Genomic DNA, 21,867 nt, shown 5'->3' with positions numbered 1-21,867 from the left:
AATCTGTATTTTAATCTTTTCATTCTATCCCAGATATACGATGGGTTTGTGAATTGATTTAATCCATCGCAGAAGTTTTTCCAGTAATCTTGTTTGATTTCTCTCAATCTATTTTTTGCAATAACCGCTGCCTTTTTGTATTCCATAAATGTCTCTTCGGTTTTGCAGTATTTCCATTTCAGCAGTTTGGCTTTCCTAATTCTGGTAACCTTGTCGCATTCATTGTTCCACCATATACATGCTGGTTGTTTTTCTCTGTTTCCAGTTGTTCCATGTCCTCCGTTTCCGAAGTTATTTTGGCTTTTCCTTTTGGGGGTGGTATCTGCTACCTTTCCTTTAATTATCTGGATTAAATGGTCATACCTTTCCTTTACATCCCTCTCTCTGTTCCATCCATCATGGGTCTTAACTTCCCTGATTTTTTCTATAACTTTATCCATGAAGACATTCCAATCTGTGTGTTTATTGTGCAATCTTGAAGCCTTCTTGCTGCACTCCTTTGGCTCTATTTTGCCGTTATACTCAATGAAAATTGGATAATGGTCGCTATTCCATGGGTCTGTTCCAACCTTCCAGGTGTATACTAGTGCTGATCCTGGGTCCACAAAAGTTAGCTCGAGGGCGGCATTGGAACCTGTGGCATCGGAGATATATGTCGGGGGTATCTTTTGTAGTTCCCCTCTGTACAGTTACTCCACCTGTCTTGACATTTGTTAACAGTTTCTGGCACTTTCCTTTTTGGACCCTTGTTAAGAAATGGGACTGCCCATGCAGGATCTGAGCTACAGTCCACTTATTCATGATTTTAAGCACAGGTATTTTAATTTATATTTCATCTCACTCATGCGTTGGACAGCTTTCAGTTCCTTCATTGGTTCTCCTTGTATGTCCTTGGGCACTAACAGAAATCTTCCATTTAGAATGCTGTTCAGTTTGAAGTCTGTTCCATGGTAAAAACCCACCAAGGCGCTCCACATTCCCAAGAGTTAAAATCATCTGAAATGCACATTAGATGACAAGTTCTGCTTCAATCTAATGAATCATTATTCTTCTCTCACCACAAATGGAAGCAGGGTCATCTGTGGGCAATGTCTATGGATGATCAGAAAAGTTCACTATCTTTCATAGAAGTTTGGCAATCTTGAAAGGAAGTAAACTGTTCATATGTTTTTGAGCAGCTGAAAGTTTGAGCTCTAAATGCAGTTATTAGCCTCTCATAGTTTTCTGAGATTGTCTTCCTAACTTGCACATCGAATTGTGCATAGAGTTTTTCTCTAACATCAACCATTTTGAAATGTGATATACCTATAACACATGTTTTAACAGAATGTAATTTCTGTCACTCCTGGAACATAACTTAAAGTGTCCTGTTGAAGAAGTAAACAAGTGTTGTGTACTATATCAATATTCTTACCATGTACTTGATTTCCTATAATAAATTCAGTCCAAGAACTCCCTCATTGCACTTCATAAGAACAGAGTTGTGATAAGTGAATTGTATAGACTTGGTTATGCAGTGAAAGACAGTTTACCTAGAATATTCACTGGAGGATAAGATGACCATTATGATGAGTAATAAAACTACACATCCTCAATGATCCAGAAATATTATAATGTCAATCGTTATAATGCTGAGAATATGAGTTATATGCAGAGATGTAATTTTACTTTTAATAAAAATAACAGGAAAGAAATCATTGCTATAATCAGCTAATTCTGCACTGATGTGTTCAGTTTTTAGCAGAAAATCATTCTTGACAGTGTACTATTAAAAGGATCAGCAGAATTATGAAAGAAATAAGTAAGATAAAATAGAACATTTAATAGATACTCCAAACAAAGGATAAAAAACCTTATACAGTCTCCCTTTCATTCTCTATGGCTTATAGAGCAGACTCAGTTATGACATAACAAGCCTTCTAAAAAGAGCTTATGATACTTGCTTCCAACTGCAGAGGCTACCACAAATTGTAAATTAGTATATTTAAAATTTCTGCTAGTGTAGATATCCCCTACTTGGAAATGGCTAGACATAACCTCAAGGTTTTGTACTTCGTGTATGTAATATTTAACTAATTCAAATAAACTGATAAAAATTATGTAGATATACACTGAAGTGCCAAAAGTCATGGGATAGGTACCTAGTATCGTGTAGGACCCCCTCTAGCCCGGCGGAGTGCACCAACTCTACTGGGGTCCATGGCCTCATTGGGTCTGTGCCACACCCGAACCCTACCATCCGCCCAAAACAAGTGGTACCGTGACTCATCGGACCACGCCACATGTTGCTAATCCTCCAGGGTTCAATTAGCGACGTCACAAGCCCAGGTGAGTTGCTGTGTCCAGTGTCGTGGTGTTAACAGGCACTCTGGTCAGTCTTCTGCTCCCATATCCCATGGAAGCTAAAGAACGCTGCACTGACCTGCTGGATATGCGTCTGCTACCTCCTGCATTGAATGTGGATGTGATTTCAGCCAGTGTCACTTGTCTGTTACCACGGACAATTCTAGCTAGACGTCGCTGGTCATGATCATTAAGCACCCGTAGTTGGCCACTGCGCTGTCCACTGTAGGTGGAAATGCCTTCCACAACGTATTCCCAGTACACATGTGACACCGTGAATCGAGGAATGTTGAATGACCGCACAACTTCAGAAATGGAATGTCCCATCCACCTGGCACCCACTATCATGCCCCATTCAAACTCCAGTAATTGAAGTCGGCTTGCCATAAGCAGACTGGCCGGTGTTCAACCTGACTTACGAGAGAACACCTCACAACTGATACTGCTCTGGGCATTCCCAAGCCGTCAAGGGACAGTGGCGCCACTTAAAAATAAATTTACATACTGCTATCCCATGACTTTTGGCACATGAGTGTATTTAGCCTTCACATTTTCAAATCAGAAACTATGTCACTGAGAGATGCAAAATTATACACATACAGAAACTATACTCCATGGAGTATAAAAATGCTAATGAAACATTGTGTTGGTTAATGTCTTGCAGCTACAAAGGGCTAGTGAAAGGAAATGTGACTATGACAAAAGTATGAGGGAAGGGAAAACTGACTTTTTACCATCACATCATTTTGCAACTGCATTTAAAGAAACAACACTGTTAAAAAGGTACAATACTGTATTTGTAATTCTCTAAAGGTTTCTGACAGTGGTATTAATTATGTTGGACAGTCTCCATTTTCTGATGCATACTTGATTAAGACCTGATGACAAAAATAGGCCCACTTTCCAAAATATCAAGTGTACCCAAGAAAACAGTGTCCAATATACAGTCGTAGTATTTGTATTAAACTGAAGTCTTATAGTTTCTGATCAGCAGTGTTCTGTTGCTTCCTCTGCATCTCTTCACTGTGCAGCTGCTCTAATGTGAGCAGTGACACACCCAGCTGATCCTCTCGACTGAACGGTTGTGCCATCTGCCTCAGCCAGCGTTTAGAAATCTGCAAGCAGACACAGCCACCAGTTCCTAATTACCTGTGCTAACAGTAGAGACAGTATCAGTAGCACTTCACCACACAAATCTCCTGCCAAATTTTGCATGTGGGACCTACAAAATTAATCAAATATGCATTCTAGTTCCACATAAGAGCTTTTCTTAAGGCAATTCTTCAATAACAAGCTGGTACCAAAGCTGTGGTTCTTTTTCTCTTTCCATGGTAAAATACACATTTCTCCTCATCAAGCAGTTTAACCTCTGTATATCTATTATATTCAAATTATACTTTGCTGTAGTTCATTTCTTCTGTAACCAATGACTCCCAAACACCTGTCCTATATAAATCAGAACACTGAATTACAAAGTATCCATGCAATTCTGAGACATTTGCAGAGTTCTATAATACATTTTATGGTGAAAGGTTATTAGCCCTATATGTAATTGGAGTACAACCCTTGTCAGCTGTCTGTGAATTATATTCACATCTACCCTTCATATCTGGATGCTGTCCCTTCCATATTTTACCCAAGGAAGTGCTATGCTCCAGAAAGTTGCAGTTTTTAAGCATAAAATGTTCCTACTTTTGATCTGACACTAGTAACACTTTGATAAAAATAAATATTCTTGTCTTGTTTACCTGGACAGCCTCTTCAGTAGATAAGTTACACAGTGAATCTTTGAGGTGTTCTTGTATCCACTTTGGAAGCTTATTGCGTTTGTCAGCACGAGAGAACCTCTACAATAAATGCACAATATTAATTTCCTGAAAACTGCATTGTTCATATGATGAAGAGATTAAATTACTATCCCATGTACCTTGTCTGCAAATATCATGATACCATAGTCAGTCTTGCCCCTGATGGCCCGCCCCACACACTGTGCAGCATGTCTCATTGCATCAAATGTCAGGAAGTCATTTTCACGTATCTGTAACAAATTAATGTTCACAATATACCATATTTATTCAATCTAAGGTGTCACTGTGATGAAGAGAATATTGCAAATGGAAATGATTTGATTCAACATAATTATATCCTGTGGAGCTGCTAGTACAGATCAGTCAGTGCAATGAATGGCTATAGGTTAGACAATCACTGTTCATTCTGGCAAGGGGCAAGAGATTTCTCCTCTTCACCACTTTGTCCATACCAGCTTTGAGAACCACTAAGCCTCACGTCCAGTGGGTACTGGAGATAAACCAGCTGGGGCATAAAGCTGATCATTCCCATCTTGTAATGAGGTTAAGAATGCATGCATCCAGTCCCCCATATTTATCCATAGCCTGGTGCTTAATTAAGCAAAGGAATAACTTTACTTTCATATTTACACATTAAAGGAATACTCAACATCTATGAAGTACAAGAGCAGCAAACTTGTAACTATTGGGAAATACAAGAAAGAATAAGAAACTTTAGCATTGTATTTCACCTGGAACTGGTCCCGGAGATATTCTAATCTGGCCCGCAGTATTCTTGACTGTGTGTATACATAAGGAATCCCAAACATCAGAACAGCTCGGCCCAGATGATGATCAAAGTCCACACCTTCTGAAACCTTTCCTCGAGCCACAGACAACAGTACAGCTCCTCTCCCACTTTCACAGGCCTACCATAACAAAGCAAGTCTCACTCAATAGACAGTGTGAGTACTCATTCTAAATAATTCAGTGTATGAAGCACAGCAAATGTTTAGGTTTCTTCTTTTCATATTTTCTGCCATTTCAGTGCTCAAAACATTTTGCACCCTGAGGAATACTGTAAGAATTTCCTTATACAAATATGACAAAGTGCAGGCTGAATGATATCAAAGAACACAAAGTTTAAAAAAGAGAGATTTTAGCCCTTTCTGTCATGGCCCCTCAGAGCATGAAATCCCATAAAAGTTATTTTCTTTTTAAATTCATAAATATGTTACTCAAATATGACTAGGTGTGATAAACAAAGAATGCAGCAGAGATATGGAAAACAAGCATACAAATCATTTTGTAAGGGGGGGAATCTCATGTGTAGAGACCATAAGAAACCCCAAGGTGTAGACGAGACTTTTAGACAGACATGTTATAAATATAAACTACACTGATGTGGCTCGGTGTATGGTGTAAAGACAAAGTCTTGTGATGATAATATAACTTCTGGTTTCCATAGGAGCAGCATGGTTAAGGATCAGATAAATATCCATGAATTCCTCAATGAATATCTTGTGGAATGGAATTACTTAATGGGTATTCTGAACCAAATTTTATGTTGTTGCTGTCAACTGCTACTATGCCAGTAGTACAGATTTAAACTTTATATATGCACATTGGTTAAAATGGATGTTGGAGAAATAGGCTGAAGATGTGTCCAATGGTAGGTGTTGGTATTAGTGATACTGAATTTTCAGGTTCTGTTATCAGGTAGTTAATTAGGCATAGTCATGTAATATATTCAAGAGACAGATACACACTCTGATGTAGTTCAGAAGAGCAAGGCTGGTTTCTGCTGCATCTTGAGTTTCAATAAATAGAAGCTTGTTTCGCTGCAAACTGTCCACTACACCCTGGTCATACCAACTTGCCACTACAGACTCCAGGTATAGATATGATGTGAAGAAACACACAACTCCATCTGGTACAATGGTTGCAATCTCCACTAACAGCTGGCCATAGTTCCGCACCACAGCAACGTCTTCCCGTGTCTCAAACCGGGACGAGATAGCAACTTGGTCATTGCCCTTAGAAACAATCTACAACATAGATAACAGTGACAATGAAAACAGCTATTTTAACTAAAATTTCCAGGTGCTTTGTCTTAATTCAGCATGAACTGGATATGACAGTTACCAAGCAAGTTGGTACAGAGGTAATGATCTAGACTCGCATTTGGGAGACGCTCAGTCCAACTCTCGGCTGTGACACCAGCTAGCCTGACTTGAGGCTTTTCATGGTGTTCCTCAGACTCTTCAGGCAAATGCCAGGACAGTATCTTCATTAGGCCACAACCACTCCCTTCCAAATCCTTTCCAATTCATCAGTCATCCTACCGTTCCATGTTATATAGTCTCAGATACAGAAAGTGTCACAAAACATACCAGAGAAATGAATGTTAGTTTTAACATTTATAAGCCCTAAATTGTGTTGTAACACAGAGGCATAGATGCAACTTAATGGGAATATGTTTTAAATGTATAAAGTAAAAAGTAAAGGTATCCCTGTAACAGGCCGTGGACGCCCATAGGGTTGTGAGATGTTGAGGTTCCCACATTTTCTAGACAATCGGCTCACAGATGGCGGTGAGGTTGTCAGCCTTATGCACCAGCCACCCTTTACCCCCAAGAATATTCCCAGTACTCAATTCTGTTAGAGGCTGAGTCTACCCCAGGACCATAGTGCAGCTGGAAGAAATAGGTCAATTGAAAAAATCCAATGACCTCATCAGGACTTGAACCCATGACCTGGCTTGTAGCATAGTGCCTCAACCAACTATGCTACCACGTGCCCCATTTTAAATGTATTAAATAAATATATGTATGTATATATGACCCATGATTGTTACTATTCAGTCAGTGGGGTTTACCCAGACTTTTATCCTGAAGGCAAAACAGCCGGAGTGTGAAGGTGACCACTGCACTTCATCTGTTGTCAAATTCTAGACTGCATGGAGCATTATCTCCACAGCTTCAAGGCATGTTTAGCTTCAGGGGCAACTTTACCTGTTATCATGTTGGTTCATAGACTCATCAAAAATAAAGGTAAAGTTTCTTCTGTGCTTAATTAAACACTTCACCATGATGAGTGAAGGTAAAGCTCCATGTATTCTTAATTTTTGCACTAGATGGAGGTGAGTGGCATCTGTTGCCGCACATGTTTACCGTGCCACTGCCTAACAACGTTAGAGTGGGATACACATACAGACACCATGGTGATCTCATAAGCTTACTTTTATTTTTCAAATTAAAGACAGTAAGCTAAAAAAGTCTGTTCCCTACTTGGAACTGAACCCCAAATCCCTGGTCTGTCCAGCTGGTAGCCCAGTCATTATACTCACTGAGTTATCCCAATTCCTATGGGTTAATTAATGATCCAGTATTAACTGCATAGGTTATCTACAATAAGGATAATTATGTATGGTAATATGGCTGGGCCAGAAAGTGGTAGCATCCCACTTTAAGGTGTTAACCTCACATTCTTCATGAAGGACTGGGGAAAATCATGAAAAACTTCAATCAGGATACGTAGTACTTCACATGAAACCTGAGAACTGTATATATTGTGACTATGTAAGACACATTACCACTCAGTCAACTTGTTCAGTGATCTGATACCACAAAGCAGTGTGTGCACGTGTCATGTAATGTATGATCTCACCATTGGGAGGAGACAGGGCCTCGCTAATGTCATGGTGAAGGAACTCATGATGACCGGATGGAAGTCCAGAATCTTGGGGTACATATCTAGTGGTGACAGAGTTCCAGATGTGATCACCACAGTTTGAAACCGGTCAAACACTGGCTTGATAGCAATAGAGGAATCCAGACAGCTGCAACAGGGGTAAATAAATGCTTCCTAAGCACCATCTTCAGATGAATCTGTATCATGCTGGATACTGCACTATCTAAGGTACATCTAATACATATGACACATCAGGAGTTAACTTTCCTCCAAATTTCATGTGACTGACTGTTATTATACTAACAGATTTCTTTATCAAAGAGTAATGGTAATGGTTGGGATCAAACACAGGACCTTTAAGTATTAAGCTAGTAACACTGACCACTAGACAAACACAATATGTCCATGTAATGACAATCAGTCACCAGTCGCTGTAGCCGAGCAGTCTAAGGCATGCACTGTCTTCACTCACTTGCAAGCCAGGATCATGGGTTCGAATCCCACTCAGGGCATGGATGTTCAGAGTGTGTGTGTGAGTGCGTGCGCATTTTTCTTTGTTTGTGTACAGGTAGAGGCCTTGCAACGAGCTGATCACCTGTACAAGGAGTCCTACCAAATGTCTAAGATCTAGTAAACCGAAGTGAAACAGAGAGTTTCATGAAGGTAGGCCAAGGCCCAAAATTGGGGCTGTTGCACCAAAGAAAAAAAATGACAACCAGTCACCCAAAGACAGAAGCAGAACCAACTCCCAAAACATCAAATGGCCCACCCCATGAAATACAGTAGTCAGCATTCTGGCCTAACATTAAAAATGTCCTGGATTTGATCTGGTTATCATTGAATTTGGAATTAAAGAAGAATAGACGGATCAGGCAGTATAATGACAACCAATTGCATGAAGTCATGAGTCAAGCCAACTCCTGACACATCATGTGTATCAGACCTCAGGCAGGAACTATGTCCAAAATGATACACGTATAATAAATGAAACAGTGTCAGAAATCTTCAGACAATCCTTAATCATCAGGTACTTATATATTTCATTAAAGCATAAAATATTTAATGAAACGTATGTACCATATAATCATTTTCTATTCAAACAGCCGCAACTTTTTCACTTACCAAGGACAAAAAGACAAACATATTTGTTGAGCACTGAGTAGCGATCAGGACTCAAAGGTAAGTGAGCTTTCCAAGTTCATCTCTTGTGTACCCACCTAAAGTGAAGGATGGGATTTGATACTGTCGGAGTTTTGTCATCAAATGGTTCCACAATAATGGTGAATCCTTTTGTGTATGTTGACACCAGTGTTGCCAAATGAGTAATAAGAATCAGTGGTGAAAAGTCTGTGAGATCAGCAATTTCCAATGTACGTAAGAGCGATGCCAATCTTTCATGGCAAAACCTGCATCAAACAAGAAAAACTATTGTTATTCCACAACTGTGATATTCAATTAAAAATAAATGTATCTTCTGGTGTAAGGAAGAAAATGGATATTAAACTTGGTCACAATCAAAGGAAAGAAAAACAGTGGCCATTTCAGAATAGACAGATGAGAATATATTGTGACATGTGAACCCTACCTCCCCGGCGGTAACGTAGCGCTTGCGTAATAGGCGAGTCATCACCCCACCACTCTCCCCGTGGTGACGTCACCGAGGGATATCGCGGTCACTAGGCAACACGGATAAACAGTGATGCCTACCACGTGGTTGTTTTCTCGTTGACCTGCTGAGGGTTTATAAGCGAGCTACCTCCGAGTTAGTTCTGAGTTCGCAAGTTACGAGTTACAGACGCGTGCACGACAACTAAGAAGTCAGCGAGCGGAAGACTTATTGTGTGCTTTCGATATTTAGTGAGTGCTGTAGTACAGTTATATTTGGAGTGTGTAATTCAGGGAGGCTTGTATAGCTCCCGCGTTATTAGTACGTGAAGACAAGTGAAGATCGTGTTAAGAGACTTTGTTGTAGGGTTTGTAAAGTGTGGAAACCCGTAATATTGTGATAATTAATTGTAGCCGTTATTTGTAGATTGTTAAATAAACCAATTAACCATCTCTACGGCGTCTTCTGTAACGTAAACACGTTACAATATAAATGAACAAGGGATAAAGTAGTGATGAAATGGAAGGTGTATTACACTAGTGCTGCCATGCAGACAAATCTGCACTGTAGTCTCATAAACAATTAACACTGTTAATTATCATTACACATATTATGCAACAAAATTGATTGGGGATAATACTTTCTTTCTCCTATCTCTCTTTATTATTTTTATCTCCTTCCGTTCTTTCTCCAGTATTTCCTTTCCATTTCTTGTTCATCCTATCATCATTATTTTCCTCCTTCTTTCTTCCCCCTCCTTCAGGTCAAAACAGCTCTCTCGCCTCCGTTCTTCCACGGTTTTATCCACTTCATACCTTCATCTCCTGCCACCTTTTCTCCTATATTCCTTTTCTATACCATTTGTATGTTCATCCTCACATCATGCCTCTCCCTTATTTAGCAATGGCAGGACACAATGCATATATCAGAGGAAACAAGAAATGCATCTCACATTTTGGTTGCAACATCTTGAGGGAAACCTGTGCACAGATGGGAGACTAACATTAAATGAACCCTACAGAAATGTATGGGAAGTGAGGTTCTCGTGGTACTAAATATGAACATTATTTTCTTCTAGAATTAACGTCATTTAATTGGTAGACAGGAATCCATCTACCACACTACACACCAGAAGACAGTATCTTCCTATGAAGGCTATATGAATTCAAAAGAAATGTGGAATTTGAGGTGTTTCATGGCAGTGACTGTGAAGGTATGGATCTGCTGAGATGTAGTGCCATGTAATGTGGTAGAAGTCTGCCAGTATCTCAGAGTAATGTGCTGCCTTCATCTTTGGGGTAGAACAGAAAGGAAAGGAGTAAAACAGAGTCCACTGGTGGGCTTCAGTGGGTTCTCTACAAGCAAGAAATGTCTTGACCTGAATATTTATTAATTAGACCAGGAGCACAATGTACTAAGAAGTTAGTACACATTAAAGGGAAGGAAAACAAATGATACTGATCATGGACATATATAAAAAAAATGCAGTTGCTGAGATGCAGACAATACTTACTTACTTACTTACTTACTTACTTACTCACTCATGGAGGTGAGCCCTTCTTGAGGAGCTGCCAATTCTGCAGCTACTCAAGAATTTCCCAGCATTTTATGGAACCGGAAGGTTCATCACCGTGTTCACAAGAGCCCTCCACTGGTCCCTATCCTGAGCCAGATCTATCCAATCCATACCATCCCATCCTATCTCTCTAAGATCCATTCTAATACTGTCCACCCACCTATGCCTTGGTCTTCCCTGTGGCCTCTTTCCTTCTGGCATTCCCACCAATATCCTATATGCATTCCTCATCTCCCCCATTTGTGCTACATGACCTGCCCACCTCATCCTCCTTGACTTGATCATTCTAATTATACTTGGAGAAGAGATGCAGACAATAAATTAACGAAATTATTTCTATATACCGGAGAGGTTTGCGCTCAATGCACACTTTCTGGTAGACATCTTTGAGGAAGCTGGCTGGGGATTCCAATACCACATGCTGCACACGAAGTCGTGTCTTCAGGTACTCCACAAACCTCTTCAGAAATCCTACAAAATGCTCTGCAGTTCGAATGCTGCCTGGAACAGCCTCTAGGAAAAATATATAAAAAATATAATATATTCTGATACATACGGTCCAACAAAAGCTCTTTAAACATACAAACTGTATTAAAGTGTATCAATTCTTTATGACGGTTGTCAAAATATAATTTTGCTAATCACAGTTGCCATGCCACTTAAGGTATACATGGTGTTAGGCTGATGAAACATTATTTAAATTTAAACCCTGTCTATAACATAGGCGTTTGTGTGCCATCATCTCCAGTCATCATACTCACTTACCCCTTCCAAGCTGAAGATCTACCATGGGCTGCACCCATGTTCAGGTAAAACTCAATGTAAAGAGATAGGAGCAACTCATAAAATCCAAGAGGTATAGGTAATAAACCTCTAAGCACACGTTAAAATTCTACAGGCAAACTTACAGGTACTGATCCACGGGTTAACACAGTAGCTTTCAACAGGCTACCCCCTCCACACATGGATAAAACGCAACAAAAATTCCAGTGAACTGACTTCTAGAATTGAGAAAATCTAAAAACTGGGGCAGGGAAGTTATTGTTTTAAATGTTATTAGGATAATGATATTAAGAAGGGAGACATGAGCAGTGCATGAGACAGACAAGAAATGCATAAAAAATTTTAATCAGAGAACCTGAAGGGAAGAGACTATTTGGGAGACCTAGGCATAGACAGGAGGATAATATTAAAGTGTATTACAAAATAAAGTGTGATGTGAACTGAATTAATGTAGCTCACGACAGAGTCCAATGACAACTTCTGTGAACTTGATAATAAACTTTTGTGTTTCATAGGAGGCAGGTAATTTCTTCATTGGACCAGGAGCTATTAGTTTCTCAGAAAGTCTACTCTGTTATACAGTTGGTTCCACGGAACTCCCAGAAACAATGATGTAGAGCACATAACCTCTCAGACATTACAAGAACAAAGAATGGGCTAATGCAGTACCTTTCAGAACTTCATCAGGCAACACAGGGTTGGATAACACAACATCCGTCTCTCTGGCAACACTTGCATCTCTCAAGCCCTCCACCAACCTCTGATACTCCTCCTTCAATTTTTTTGCATCATCTTCTTTCATCCTAAAATTGAAATTTACTGTTCACCACGTTCACCTTACAGAATGTTCAGTACTGTGCATGCTAGTCATCTGAGAAGTAACGTAGTATGAATCACAGTTACTTGAAGAACTTCTGCAATTCCTATTTAGAACTATAGTAAAAGGTTGTTAGTTCAGCCCTACATATTTACTGTACATTCAAGAATCTGAGGTTCTCACAGCATTAGTTATGAAGAGTTCTATCTTCTGAAACATAATGCTGTGCATTCAATTGAAAGACAATGGACATTTCACAGGAACATGTCACCTCCATCTTTAGGGTTGAAGAGTAAGACACACAATAAAACTAGCTTCAAGAAGGCAGCAAGCTTCAAGGCTGAAGATGGAGACATGTTCCTCTGAAATGCTGACTGGCTTTCAACAAATTACATGACAATATATCTCAGAAGACAAAACTCTTTATTCTTATAGTGTTTATTCATTTATTTTACAATAATGCTAAGGCTATTTATGAGGTAGCATATATTTTTTTTTAATTCGCTTAGTGGGGGGTGGAGTCCAACTGGGTCCACTCGGCACGGCAGCCACCGATTGGCCTATTGTACCTGCCCTGGGTGATTATGATGATGGAGAATTTGGTGGAATGAAGACTGGCAGGGGAAACCGAAGTACTCGGAGAAAACCCGCCCCAGCGCCACTTTGTCCACCACAAATCCCACTTGACGGGACCAGGGATCGAACCCAGGCCGCTGCGGTGGGAAGCCAGCAACTAACTGCTTGAGCTATGGCGCAGCCATGAGGTAGGATAGCTCTGTCAGTACTGTGACTAGGATACAGGCTCAGTGGCTGAGGAGTTGGATTTTTCTCTTCTTCATAATATCCAGACTGGTTCTGGGGTACACTCAGCTTCACATAATATGTGTACCCGGGATAAAGCAGTGTAGATGTCAAGCTGACAACTCAATTACACCTAAAGCCAAGTTTAAGAATGGTGGCTCTATATCTCCATTCCCCATACATCACCATGGCATGGTGCTTAATTAATTAAAGCCCAGAGATAATTTTACCTTTCACCTTTACTAGAGATATTTAGCATTAATTATGTATGTCGAATTTAGTATGAATTCAGAGGTAGATTACTCACTCATTGACAGTCTGCTCCAGCAACTGTATGTTGGCTGTGCTCCTGTCTATGATTCTCCTGTTTATTTTTACGCTCATTGAGTCAATGCACACATTGTCTGCAACACAGAACCACACTATTTAATCCATTAAAAAAATTAGAACGCTAATATTAACATATTGTACTGGCTGGCTGGAAATATGCATTTCTGTCTGAAACTTATCCATACCGAACTGCAGAAGTTATATATATAGAGAGAGAGTTTAAATTCCAAATGGCCTGTCTTAAGATACAGAGATATTGGGTTTCTGGACTTTAACCATTGTCCTGGTTTTTAAGATAACTAAGAAAAAAAACGACGTTTCAGAAACTGGATCTCAATCAGTGATTGAGGCTAGCTCTTTCTAAGGGACCCAACAGAATAGGTGTTTTTACCTCACCTGAGGATGGAAACAGAACCAGTTTCCGAAACGTCGTGTTTTTTCTTAGTTATCTTAAAAACCAGGATGATGGATAAAGTCCGAAAACCCAATATCTCTGTGTGTTATACCTCATCATCAGAATCCTATAGTAACTACCTGTCTTAAGACTTTGGATAATATGGTCTTAACTAATGAAGAACCCGGAGAACATAAACTCATAAAGATGAAAACTGCAACAAAAGAAATCCCACTTTCTTTTTCTTGATCTCATGACAGTTCAGATTATTCTTAACCTTTTCTGATTCATTTATGACATATTCTGCATTTGAGCTTTTTCCTTGCATGTAATTTCTAACATATTCTACAAGATCCTTCTTGTCTCACTGTGTAGCATACAATATAATCAACAATCTGCATTGACTTGTGCTGGCCTTATTTAAATTTTTGTGAATGATCTTGGATGGAAGAAGGTGGTTTCTTATTTTGACTTACATAACTGAATAACAATACAAAGTATTTATAATTTTTTCCCCCAGAAAAATGAACAGGACTTACACATTATGGTCAATTTTTGCACAATGGAAAGGGTTAAATGACTTGACCATATTCTCCAGCTGTACCACTGATCTACAATTACCTATATTGTGAGCTTCATCAAACACAACAACAGAGGATCTGGAGAGTTCTTTAGATACAACATCAGCTATCTTTGGATCCAACAAGTAATGGTAGCTGTACACCACAATGTTTGCATGCAGAATCTGCAAAAATTCAGATTATAAAATTATGTTATATAACAAATATAAATCACTCCGTCCAATGTGACCTGTAAGTTTTTTATATACAGGGTGTCCCAGGAGGAATGGACCAAACTTCGGGAGGGTGTTCCTTATATTAAAGTATGCCGATATAACCCAAAACACCTATGTCCAAAGTTGAACGGTTTCGGAGATAATGGCCCAAGAAAAGTGTGGTCTTCTGGCAGGTCCACGCACTGTACCTCTCAGCTGAGAGGCCTTATCTGTGTTTGTCCTTGAGTGCGGTGATACACCCTAGCCGTGCTTATGTAGTTGGCTTTATCAGAACGCGCAGTCAGTACGTTACGTCAGCGCTTGCCATTCATGTGTCATGTATAGTGCTTGGAAACCCTAAGGACAATTATGACATGGCGAGCGAGTACTTTGTACTTCAATTTTATGGCTTCATGTCACTCACAAGTTAGTCTGATGTTACGTACATTATTAACATTACAGAATCTACATATTCCTGCCAGTTTTAATATGTATTTTGTAATCAACAAGTGTGCAACGCCAGTCAAAGTTTGACACTTCTCTGGCCATTATCTCCGTAACCGTTCAACTTTGGACATAGGTGTTTTGGGTTATATCAGCATACTTTAACATAAGGAACACCCTCCCGAAGTTTGGTCCATTCCTCCTGGGACACCTGTATATAAACATTATCTATAAGTGAAAAATATGATAAAATTCCTTTATGTTAGAACTTAAAAAAATTATAATATACAAAACTATAATTTTGCTTGTGGTTTTATATGGGTGTGAAACCTGGTCTCTGACATTAAGGGAGGAACATAGACTATGGGTGTTAGATAACAGGGTGCTCAGGAGAATATTGGGACCGAAGAGAGATGAAGTGGCAGGAGGTTGGAAACAACTGCATAATGAGGAGCTCCATAACTTGTACTCTTCTCTAACTATATTAGATTGATCAAGTCAAGGAGGGTGATATGGGCAGGGCATGTAGCATGAATGGGGGAGAGGAGGAATGCATATAGGATATTGGCGGAAAAGCCAAAAGGAAAGAGGCCACTATGAAGACCACGACATAGGTTGGTTGAATATGTTAAAATGGATCTCAGAGAGATAGGATAGGATGGTATGGATTGGATTGGTCTGGCTCAGGACAGAGACCAGTGGAGGGCTCTTGTGAACATGGTAATTAAGTTCTTGAGTGGCTGCACAATTGGCAGCTTCTCAAGGTCTCAGCTACATGAGCGAGTGAGTATGTTAGAACTACACCATACATAAAGTGCTTATAAAAAGTGTCTGTTCATGTTGCTAACACAGCAACTAAGGTTACATTCAAGATGCTATATATATTTAATTTAAATAATGTTTGGCATACAGCAGATAGCTCATTCAGTCATGTCTCTTGCTACCTACAAACACCTTCCAAACCTTAAATGGTAGATAAAATTGAGGAGGACAAAAGTAACAGTTTTAATTCAATGTTTCTCACATAATGATTCATAAAGTATTAACTAGAAGAATATTATACTAATAAAATATAGTTAACATTAACATGGTCCATTAATTAAAATAAACAAGTGACCTCAAAGTGAATTTCTTCTTATGTATAACTGGTAGAATTATTATAACTTGATAATTTTCACTTTACCATATAATTCAGTATGGTGAGAATCAATCATGTACAATGTTATCAACTCTCCTTCATCAAAACTTCTTCATACTCACTGTATATCTTGCCAAAAAGTACGGACACCAGTTTCTCTCCTGCCCATATTCCTTCAAGTCATCCAGACTGTATACACCGGGCTCCAGCTGCACTTCACGTCCTTCAATGTCAAAACCTTCATAAAATGAACAGATGGGTATACTGTCATCATAATTGTGTCTTTCTCGAACATAAGAAGCAGTTAAGCTGTGGCATCGTCCATCAACAATTTTCCCATCACGCTCTTTGCTCACCTGGTAAACATTTCATGACCTTTAAAATAAAGCACAATGTTCATGTGTCCATAAGGTAATACTTATAGTTGAAACAAGAGGCAGGACAAGAACTAAAAACACATCCTTGTTGTTCAGAGTAAAGAGAAAGATCTGTCACTCTACACAATCATAAAAATTTCTGTAACTAACAGTAGGTAACATTGAAGTATCAATATGCTGTCATATACCTGAGGATGAATGCACATGTTCTTCCTTGAGCTGAGGACCAACCCTACCATTTTTGGCGCCTGTCCCCTCTCTTTCTCGTAATAGGTCATTAATTTCTTCAATTCCTCTAAAACCTTTTCAATCTCAGGAACAGTTCGTGAGCAGTAGATGAGCTTGGTCACACTCAGAGGATTTGCAATCATGTATGCAACAATAAGAGAAAGCAAAGACACAGTTTTTCCAGTTCCTGATGGCATTTCCAGTAGGCAGTGGCCCTAAAACAACAAACATCGCTGCTAACTTTATTACAAGTATCTTCTTCCATGTACTGCAGTATTATACAGATAATCGTCTCTTACCTTAGCGTCTAGTCCCTTCTTCAATTCCAACATGTATGCATACTGTTCTGGATAAATATAATCATACGGAAAATACACCAGCAGCCCATCGACACTTAGCCTGAAAATATCATATTTATGCTGTCAATGATCTAACATAACCTCACATTTTGTTACAAGTTCAATAGCTCGTAACGAATTCAAATACTCACTTCATTTTGAAAAACTATGTGTAAATAAATTGTCAATTTATCAAATACATCAACAAGTTGTTATCCGTTATGGAAATACAGAGACACTAAATACACCTTCTTGCAGAATTAATTTCCTCATGCCTTAATTTCTTTACAGCCATATACACATCATCACGATGTTAAAAATTACAACTACATGAGTACATGAGCTACATGAGTGTACATGAGTACCACGGCATAGTCACCTGGGCATAGTGACCCGTGGTAGAGTTACGAAAACAATGTTATGTGCCAAGTTTGATGGCTGTTAACACAGTTACCAAGCTAGTTTGTACCGCGTTAACTATTTGAAGAACCAAGGTGCATGTTTATTCTAATTGATATGGAAAAGTGTGATTATACCACGTTGTTACGGTCGTTACAATTTCCCGAACGGTGGCTAAACGAAGGAGATGTGAAAGTTAGTCGGTGATGAATATTAACTTGCTTGTCATTATTAAATATATAATATGCGTTGAATACAAATGCTGTTTGTATGTATTCCAAGTCGTACTGTTTTTTATTCCGTTATTAATAAAGTGTCTGCAGAACACGTCTGTCCCATGATTTATATTACCAAATTGTTATAATGTTTGTAATACGTACTGTAAATGTTATGGTTCCATTCTGGTTCTTTAAACATGAACTGTAACTACATCAACCAGATCGAAATGCGTGATATGAATACACCACTTGGAATATTGCAATTTACTGTAACAATTTTGTTATCAAGATATAAGTCATCACTTTTTCCATTGCTGGCCACATTTTATGCTGCAAAACAGCGAAGACAGAAAACTAAATTAAAATTGGAACTGAGGTGTGTTCCAGAGGATGCATTTTTGTGCCATATACTCATGGACACGAAATCCACAGTTTCAGGGAACGTTAATGCATCCATTTTAGTCAGCTTCAATACTTTACAATCCCTTGGTGTCTGCAGTTGTTCATGGTTGAAATTGTATAAATTCTCAGAGAAATCTGTGGTTTCTAATGCATCACATTCGTATCTCGTCCATGTTATTGCAGTAGCAGACATTGAAGATTCAGTAGCAGTTGTAACCAATGTCCTTCATTACAACATAACCCAAGCCTTGTTACTTGTGAATGACATTATACAAGTGGAAAAGTTGGATGGACATGAACTTTTTGTACCAAACATGGCAACCATGGCCAGAGTGGGTCTCTTTGAGCCAATTTGTGACATCAAGACAGTGCTGGATACAGTTTTATCATGTTACTTCCAACATCCACACTATCTTCGAAAAGGTGATGTTTTCTGCATAGACATAGTAAAATGTGCACCAGCTGTAACATACCTGAACGGTAAACTTAAGACATTGTACTTCAAAGTTTTGGATGTTGAAGGACCATGTTACGGACATACAACCCATCAAGATTTGAAACATGGATACTATGTTGTCAAGGGATTCACTTCTTTGGTGCAGGGTTCAAATCAGCAAGGATATGTTCCTCGTAGTGATGTTACTTTCATGAAAGGAAATAATCTGACGTCACCACTCCTAAGTACGTGTCCATTTGGCCTGGATGAATATCGAGATGAGCTGTTGGCTTGCATACAACCTTTTGTTCTGCGCTTGAACAGCTTTCAGCTTAAACCACTGTTCCTCCTTTCTGGTCCTCGAGGTGTGGGTAAAGGAGATGTGATCAGGAATGTTGCTGAGAGACTGGGCTTGAATCTGTTCATCGTGAATTCATCTGAGCTACAAGGAGGATCTGCAGGCTATACTGAAGGCAAATTGAAACATGTCTTCACTAAGGCTCGAAAGGTTGCTCCATGTATTATCCTCTTAGGAAACATAGAGGTATGTCTTCCTATAAGTCAACAACCATTAAATTTTCTTTCAATTTAAGTTGTATCAAGACTTTTTTCCAGTTGATGAGGTTGAAAAATATATTAACAGAGGTTACATCTTGTTACAAAAATTCACATATAAAATATATATATACTAATTTTACTCTATTCCTTATCGGACCATCCTCTCCTAATTGAGTTTTCTCACACAAAACAACCAAAGAATTCCACAGTACTATGAACAAATAGTTCATCCTCTTTATCTCTTCCTTACACAACAATATCTGCTGCGAAAGTTGTGGTGCAGTTTGGGTTTTATTTAGGTTTGCTTGACCAAACAGTAATGTTAATTAAGTTATACATCTTAACTAATAGTGCAGAATTTAAGCGACCATGATATTCATGTTTGTTGGAAAAATGCAAATATATCCAAATATGGGAAAGAAATGTCTNTTACCGCAGGAGCCGCGGCCGCGGAATTTAAATGACCACGTCAAAGGGTTAAGTACTACGCCATGAAGTCACATGGGGAAGTGGATGTATAGATCTGCATATTCTTGACCTTGGCATCCATACTCCGGCTGCTTTATTCCCGGGGAGAGAGCCCCCAGTACTCACTGGGTGGAAGACTGGGTGGGCCCCAGAACCAGTCTGGACAACAACCTACAGTAACTGACTTTTCCTATATAATGTAACAATGGTCTATAGAGACGAAATAAATAAATAAAAAAATACCTCTAGTAGGTCTCAGACTCCAACCCCTCAGCTGTCCAGCCTGTAGCCAGTTGCTATAACAACTGTGCTATCCTAGATATCTGTCAGTTGATGATATAATTGTGCTAGAAATTTATGAGAGCAAAAGTTACGTCAGTAACTATCAAGTGTGTGGTAAAGACAGGTCATATGGTGGCAAGGATGTGAACCTACCGCAACAGTTCTGCTGGCAGTGAGAGAAACTGAAGAACTGAGTTTGTCTTAGCCCGTCTTCCACCCGCCATCCCTCTTCCTCAGCTGTCTGGCAGTGATGTTACCACTTGCACATTACTGTTTTATTTGGAGCGTTTCAATTGTTTGTGCCAGAGCATATCCTGTACCATATGCCACAAGTTTTATATCCTTGTGACATGGCACCTATTACTGAAGATACTTCATTAAATCCATCTATGTGCCTTATGAAATTGAAATTAGATCACAGAAGCTTTGCTTGAAGAGGACTAACCTTTGGGATATAATTCTGTATAATCTGTTGAAAGTGAACTAACGTTTTGGAGGAACATGTCACCCCCATCTTTACAGTCCAAGAATAAGCTGAGCAAGAAACCTTTGGAAAAGCAGGTGGCAAGTAGACCCTGAAGATGGTGACGATATGTTCCTCCAAAACGGTTGACTTTCAACAGATTTCATGGCATGATATTCCACAAAATAGTGCACTTCATAATCACTGCTTTGAGAACCTCAAATCCTACAGAACTTCACTTCTTCGCACTGTGCATGAAATGTTGAAAACTGTTTTTACATCCTTCAGCAGTGGTTTTAGCCCAACTAATTATTATAAAACATGGTAGTGGGTAAGCGGGCATGCAAGAGTGTGATGATCATGAGCAGCACGCTGGTGTCCAAGTATATAATATTTTAGTTTAGTGTCCTGTTGCACTGATTCTCATGGAAGAATGACATAGTACGCGAGTTTGAGTTAAGACGTGTAAGGTAGAATGAGAGAATGTGCTCCTCTTCTTAATGGATGCCGCTACATATATGGTAAAGGCAGCAAAGGGACTTCAGGTACTGTATCCCAAAATGATTCATGCAATGTGTCTCGCACATGCTCTGCATAGGGTAGCAGAAGAGTTGCGAGAGAGCTACTTTGATGTAGATAAATTAATAGCAAATGGGAAGAAAATTTTTGTTAAGGCTCCACTTCGATTGCAGAAGTTTAAAGAAGAGGCTTCATCACTACCCCTTCCCCCTAAGCCTATACTAACACGATGGGGGACTTGGCTTGATGCTGCAGATTAATATTGCACGCACTACAGTGTGATTGAAAATATCTTCATGAAGTTTGACAGAAATGATTCATCTTCAATTCGAACTGTACAAAATTTGTTTTCATCACCCCGTCAAGAAATCTAGCGTACATAAAATCAAATTTCAGTGTGATATCAAAATCCATTATTAGACTTGAATCTGTGGGCATGCAACTGTGCAATGCATTACAAATTGTTAAGAAAGTTGAAAGTGAATTACATCAAGCACAGGGCGAAGTTGCTGTGAAAATTAGTGCAAAATTACAAAATGTGCTCCAATGAAATCCTGGATATTCAACACTGTGTACAATTTCTGACATTCTTTGTGGCAAAGAAGTTGAATTTGACAACAGTGAATTAGAACTTGACGCAAGTGATTTGACTTGTTTTAAGTATGCCCCTGTGACATCTTGCGACGTAGAAA

The 21,867-nt window shown here is 39.2% G+C and overlaps 2 protein-coding genes across 5 annotated transcripts in view; one reads left to right on the top strand and one right to left on the bottom strand.

Annotated features, from left to right (window-relative positions):
• Positions 1-3,118: 3,118 nt before the first annotated feature.
• LOC111874029 (general transcription and DNA repair factor IIH helicase subunit XPD) lies at positions 3,119-17,738 on the bottom strand. Of its 3 annotated transcripts, none has more exons than XM_023869151.2 (15): positions 17,583-17,736; positions 17,392-17,491; positions 17,053-17,307; positions 16,610-16,843; positions 14,752-14,875; positions 13,714-13,810; positions 12,458-12,591; positions 11,350-11,518; positions 9,041-9,229; positions 7,800-7,971; positions 5,900-6,178; positions 4,883-5,059; positions 4,271-4,381; positions 4,092-4,190; positions 3,119-3,458 (listed from the first exon to the last, which is right to left on the bottom strand). In XM_023869151.2, exons 1-15 carry the CDS (start codon positions 17,585-17,587, stop codon positions 3,318-3,320), a joined length of 2,286 nt encoding a protein of 761 aa, XP_023724919.1. In that variant the 5' UTR covers positions 17,588-17,736; the 3' UTR covers positions 3,119-3,317. The 3 variants fall into 3 exon arrangements, with proteins under 3 accessions (XP_023724919.1, XP_023724920.1, XP_033611192.1); XM_033755301.1 differs by having other exon boundaries at positions 3,366-3,789; positions 17,583-17,738; XM_023869152.2 differs by lacking the exon at positions 4,092-4,190 and having other exon boundaries at positions 17,583-17,738.
• Positions 17,739-17,831: 93 nt separating this feature from the next.
• The window catches only part of LOC111874027 (peroxisome assembly factor 2), a 20,812-nt gene continuing 16,776 nt past the window's right edge, over positions 17,832-21,867 (top strand). Inside the window, exon 1 of one of the 2 annotated variants that reach the window (XM_023869150.2) lies at positions 17,832-18,024. In XM_023869150.2, the coding sequence (XP_023724918.1) occupies positions 17,929-18,024 (96 nt within the window). In that variant the 5' untranslated portion in view covers positions 17,832-17,928. Of the gene's footprint in view, positions 19,430-21,867 lie in introns of both variants that reach the window. The other variant, XM_023869149.2, reaches the window with a different exon arrangement.

This window comes from Cryptotermes secundus, unplaced genomic scaffold (genome assembly GCF_002891405.2).
Source record: "Cryptotermes secundus unplaced genomic scaffold, Csec_1.0 scaffold1683, whole genome shotgun sequence".
Lineage (NCBI taxonomy): Eukaryota > Metazoa > Arthropoda > Insecta > Blattodea > Kalotermitidae > Cryptotermes > Cryptotermes secundus.
This window is presented reverse-complemented; position numbering and strand designations above follow the sequence as displayed.

What these genes read in the sequence shown, in the direction of transcription:
- LOC111874029 (XM_023869151.2), bottom strand. An exon ending in ATTGAGCGCAAACCTCTCCG is followed by an intron (nt 9,230 to 11,349) that starts GTATATAGAAAT and finishes TGTTTGATGCAG; the next exon opens with GTTTTGCCATGAAAGATTGG. An exon ending in ATCTCCGGGACCAGTTCCAG is followed by an intron (nt 4,382 to 4,882) that starts GTGAAATACAAT and finishes AATTTGTTACAG; the next exon opens with ATACGTGAAAATGACTTCCT.